Below are 4,231 nucleotides of genomic sequence, written 5' to 3'. Positions count from 1 at the left end.
CCAGATGTGTTTATTTGGAAGCAACTGGGTTATATGCCCCATATTGGGCAGAACGGGGGGGGGGGCGGCAGGAGGGCTGGAGGTAGGAAGTTTGGATCAAGACAAATAAGGGTTTACATTTTTGCCTGCCTGAGTCCCTCTCAAATTTGCATCTGCTACGTCTGTTTACATTTCTGTTGCTTCCAGCAGACATCGCGTGTGCCTCAAGGTCAGACGTCTCAGCGGCGTGCATTGCTTTACCACCCGCTCCCCCCTCTCTCCTTCCGCGCCTAGGACCAGCCCTGCTACACAGCAGGCGCTCTACAGGATATCTGGTTAGTAAGAGATTGTTTGAATGAACAATCGAATGAATGTTAGGAAAGAAACAAGCCCAGCAGATTTTTAAACCAAATCTGTTTAACTGTATCCTGAGTGAGCAGAGAAACGTAGAAATGCGGAGAGAGGAGAGAGAGCTTGCGAGCTGTAGACAGCAGAGCTACGATTGCTAGACAGACAGCCTCATCAGAGCCAGCCGGGGCCCCACCTGACTCCCTACTGCAGCTGCAAAAAAAAAAAAAGGGACTGGGCGGTTCAGCGGGAGCAGGGTCCCCTTGTCCTGCAGCTGCTCAGTCCCCACCGCCGCCCGCTCCCACTGCTGGGTCGGGCGGCGTGGACGCTGTGGGGATCGGGGCAGCCCGAGTCGGGCTTCCCAGAGCGAGGCGGGATGGCGTGAGCTCCGACGCCCTGCGACTGCTGGGCCCCCGGTGGCGACACCCGGTGCATTCACAAAGACTGGCGTGCGGACGGGCTGGCGGCGCGCCAAGTCGCAGGAGCCGGGAAGGAGGCGGAGACGCACACAGACGAGCCCCCGGATCTCAGCGCCGCGGGGGCTCGAGGGGTCTCCATCCGCGCCCCTCCCTCTACCGCTGAGTTTTGGGGGGTAGGGAGCCCCCTCCAGAAACACTTGCTCTGTCAAGCCTGTGAGCCGGGGGGTGGGGGTGGGGGCCGAAGTTCGGCGGACTCGTCACGTCACGTGACGGGGGCCCTGGGTCACGTGACGAGTCCGGTGATGTTGGAGGCGGCATGTGACTCTCGGGGCTACGTGGGCTCGAAAACAATTTAAATACAAAAACACGAGCCAGCTCCCCTCCTGTCCTCTGCCCGTTGGTCTGGCTCTCCCCGCCTTGGGGCTGGAGCCTGGCCGAATGGAAAGCCGGGGGTCTTGCGTCCGCTAACCTGTGAGCGCTGGGTACCCCGAGACCTGGCCCCTCTGCTGGGGGTCCCCCAGGAGCCGTGCCCCGTCATCCTGCAGCCCGCTGACTTCCAGTCCGGTGAGTGACGACACTTGGAGCAATGAGCAGTGACGCTGCCCTGGACGCCGCGCACAGGGCGCCCCGGTGGGGGGCGCTGGGGAGGGGGGGCCGCCGCCGTGCGCGGGCTCCTGCGCCCGCTCGTCCCGCGGGTCCCAGCGGCCTCGCTCGCGGCGCGCCCTCTGCACCCCCGCCTTATTTCTCTTTCTTCGCCCCCCACTTTCCCTCTCTCACTGCTTTTCTTACAAGTTTCTCCCGCCTTCGCCTTTACAATTATTATTTTTTGGACACCTAGATCTTCCTGTTCTTTCCGCCCAGAACCTGAGCACTTGGGGGGCTGAACTTGTACTAACGACCCCTCGGGAGACACTCCTCCCGCAGAGGCCGCTGCAGGTGGCCCAGGTCCGGGGTGCGCGCGCGCACGTGTTGGGGCTGATTGACACACGTCTTGGGCCGTCAGATCTGTTTCTTGGGTGGATGTTTGTTGGCTCTCGATCCAGCTGAGCTAGGGGACCATCGAGTACAGGAGGGGCAGTGACAGCAGTTGGGGACAAGGCTCTCTGACCCCAAATGTCTGACTCTCCATGGGAGACAGCCGAAGGCAGCGTGCAGCCCTCGGTGCTCCGGGGCTCGCCCCGGGTGTCACTTGGTGTCAGAGAGCTGGCTCAGAGTCGGGGCCACGCGTTGGCAGCATGAGGCTGAGCGGTGGCTGAGGAGCTGGCCATGGGGAAGACGCCTGCAGAGGTGATGACGGCAGTGTCCACAGCCACGCAGCAAGGACTCTGTGGGCTGCCCCACGCGTCTGGTCCTGTTATCCACGAATGCGGCCATTGCTCGGCAAGAAACAATCAGCAATTACTGAGCACAAGGCGCCCGACAGCTCGACCGGTAGGTGCTGTTTTTATCCCCATGTTAGAGGTGAGGACACTGAGGCACAAAGCAGGTCGTACGTGACAGATTGAGAGTTGGGGCTCAGGCAGCTCTGAAACATATCACCCCCCAGACAGTATGTTATTTCAAATTGGGGTGTTTGCTATGGAGGAAATAGTAGATGCCATGAGAATATATAACCGGAGACATACTTCTTTTGGGGCCCCAGGGGGAGAGCTGGTCAAAGGAGTCCCCTGTGCTGATGTCATATTTAAGCTATGACCTCAGACTCCGCCAGGTGAAAAGCCAGGAAGAACATTCCAGACAGAGGGAATGGCATGTGTGGGGGCCGTGAGGTGGGAACGAGTTTGGGGCCACTTGAGGCCCAGCCACCGTGGTGACAGGCTGAGCATCTCAGATTCTGTGGGTGCCTGTAGGTCTTACTAAGTGACTCACTTGGGTTCTCACCCCAGGATCAGTGGGCAACGATGAAAGCCTTTTAAGTGGGAAGTAGCACAACTAGACCTGCACTGTGAAAAGACTTCTAGGGGTGTATCCGCCTGTCCTGGCGGCATTGCAGACCACCCCAAACCAGGGGCTGGAAATGGCAGGCGCCTGTAGCTCATTATGCTGGCAGCTGGCTGGCAGGGCGGTGCCTCTGCTCTGCCCAGGGTCCCTCCTGCGGCTGGTCAGCTGGCGGCCGGCTGCAGGTGGGTGGTCTGAGGTGGTCTCCCTCATGTGTGTCTGATGGGCAGGCACCATTGAAATTGACCAGGGCATGTGTCTCCCTATGGAGTCAGCGAGCCCAGTCTTCTTCATATGGTGGCTGGTTCCAAAAGTGGCAAGACAGGGGTTGCCCCAATGTATAAACACGTTTCTAGCAGCCGCATCCGTCGTTGGCTAGTGTTCCATTGGCCTAGACAAGTCACATGGTCGAGGGATGGAGAATTATGCCTCTTAACCTGGGAGCTCCAAAATATTGTGTCTGTTTGTGTCCAGCCTGTTACGTGAAATCAAAATGACGAGCTGGAGCCAGTGTTGCTATGATTGGAGATGAACTGAGACTTGGCCATGTGTCAGACTCTGTTTTCTGCTTAGAGCACGTGGGAGCCTGAGCACTGGTTTAGGATGTGGCTCAGGAGGGTGCCTAGAATGTGGTGTAGAAATGTCCCCTTCTCTTCTCACAGGGTGACCTGGGAATGACGGAGTCCAAGAAGACTCGTGGGATTGTGACTCTGGAATGAAATGTGGGCCACGTGGGACTCAGGATGGGTTTAGGGTCCCAGACGAGGCAACAGCATGTGCAAAGGGCCTGAGGGAAGGACGTAGGTGGTGTGTTAGGGAACCAGGAGGCACTTTTGCTTCATGTGATTATTGTGGGGATGGCATGGGAGTGGACAATTAGAAACCTGTTTTAAGAGATAGAGATAACAAGCCAAGCTGTGGCTTTGATAGGAGCTGAAGAAAAATGGCATCCTCAAGAATCCCCTTAGGTTAGCGATACTCTTTCCTAAGGAGAAGATGACAACATGCTTTGGGTGATGGTGGCAGGGGGACAGGAGAGAGCAGGGAAAGAGTCAAGCATCCTATGAGCTGGGTCAAATGTGGCCGAGACACAGAGGACACTGAAGGCGGGAAAGTGTCTGTTGGACTTGGCAACGTGGAGGTAGCTGAAGACCTTGATGCGAGCAATTCTGGTGAGGTGGTGAGGATGGGAACCAGGTGGGCGCGGGTTCAGGAGAGAATGAGGGTAAATAAGCCGTGACCGGCATAACAGAAACCAGGCAGTGCCGGGGGAGGAGTCGGGCAACTGTCTGCTTTTACGTTTGCTGTAAAACAACACAGTAACAGGATCCTCTCGATCAGCGGTTCTCAACCTTCCTAATGCCACTACCCCTTAATACAGTTCCTCGTGTCATGGTGACCCCCAACTATAAAATTATTTTCGTTGCTACTCTATAACTGTAGTTTTACTACTGTTATGAATCGTAATGTAAATATCTTTTTGTTTTCCGATGGTCTTAGGCGACCCCTGTGAAAGGGTCATTTGACCCCCAAAGGGGTCGTGACCC

General features: G+C 56.9%; 1 protein-coding gene across 6 annotated transcripts in view; it reads left to right on the top strand.

Annotated features, from left to right (window-relative positions):
* The first annotated feature begins 1,224 nt into the window (after nucleotides 1–1,224).
* The window catches only part of TNRC6A (trinucleotide repeat containing adaptor 6A), a 142,734-nt gene continuing 139,727 nt past the window's right edge, over nucleotides 1,225–4,231 (top strand). For 2 of the 6 annotated variants that reach the window (XM_019649826.1, XM_019649822.1), the window contains exon 1: nucleotides 1,225–1,310. Coding sequence is in view for 3 of the 6 variants with exons in the window: in XM_019649825.1 (XP_019505370.1) it covers nucleotides 2,111–2,177 (67 nt within the window). In the remaining 3 variants the exon portion in view is untranslated. Of the gene's footprint in view, nucleotides 1,311–1,702; nucleotides 2,178–4,231 lie in introns of those variants that run through there. The other 4 variants (XM_019649825.1, XM_019649821.1, XM_019649830.1 and 1 more) reach the window with 4 other exon arrangements.

Source organism: Hipposideros armiger, unplaced genomic scaffold, assembly GCF_001890085.2.
Source record: "Hipposideros armiger isolate ML-2016 unplaced genomic scaffold, ASM189008v1 scaffold_135, whole genome shotgun sequence".
NCBI classification, from domain to species: Eukaryota; Metazoa; Chordata; class Mammalia; order Chiroptera; family Hipposideridae; genus Hipposideros; species Hipposideros armiger.
The sequence above is the reverse complement of the archived record's forward strand: the minus strand, read 5'-3'. Positions and strand labels throughout refer to the sequence as shown.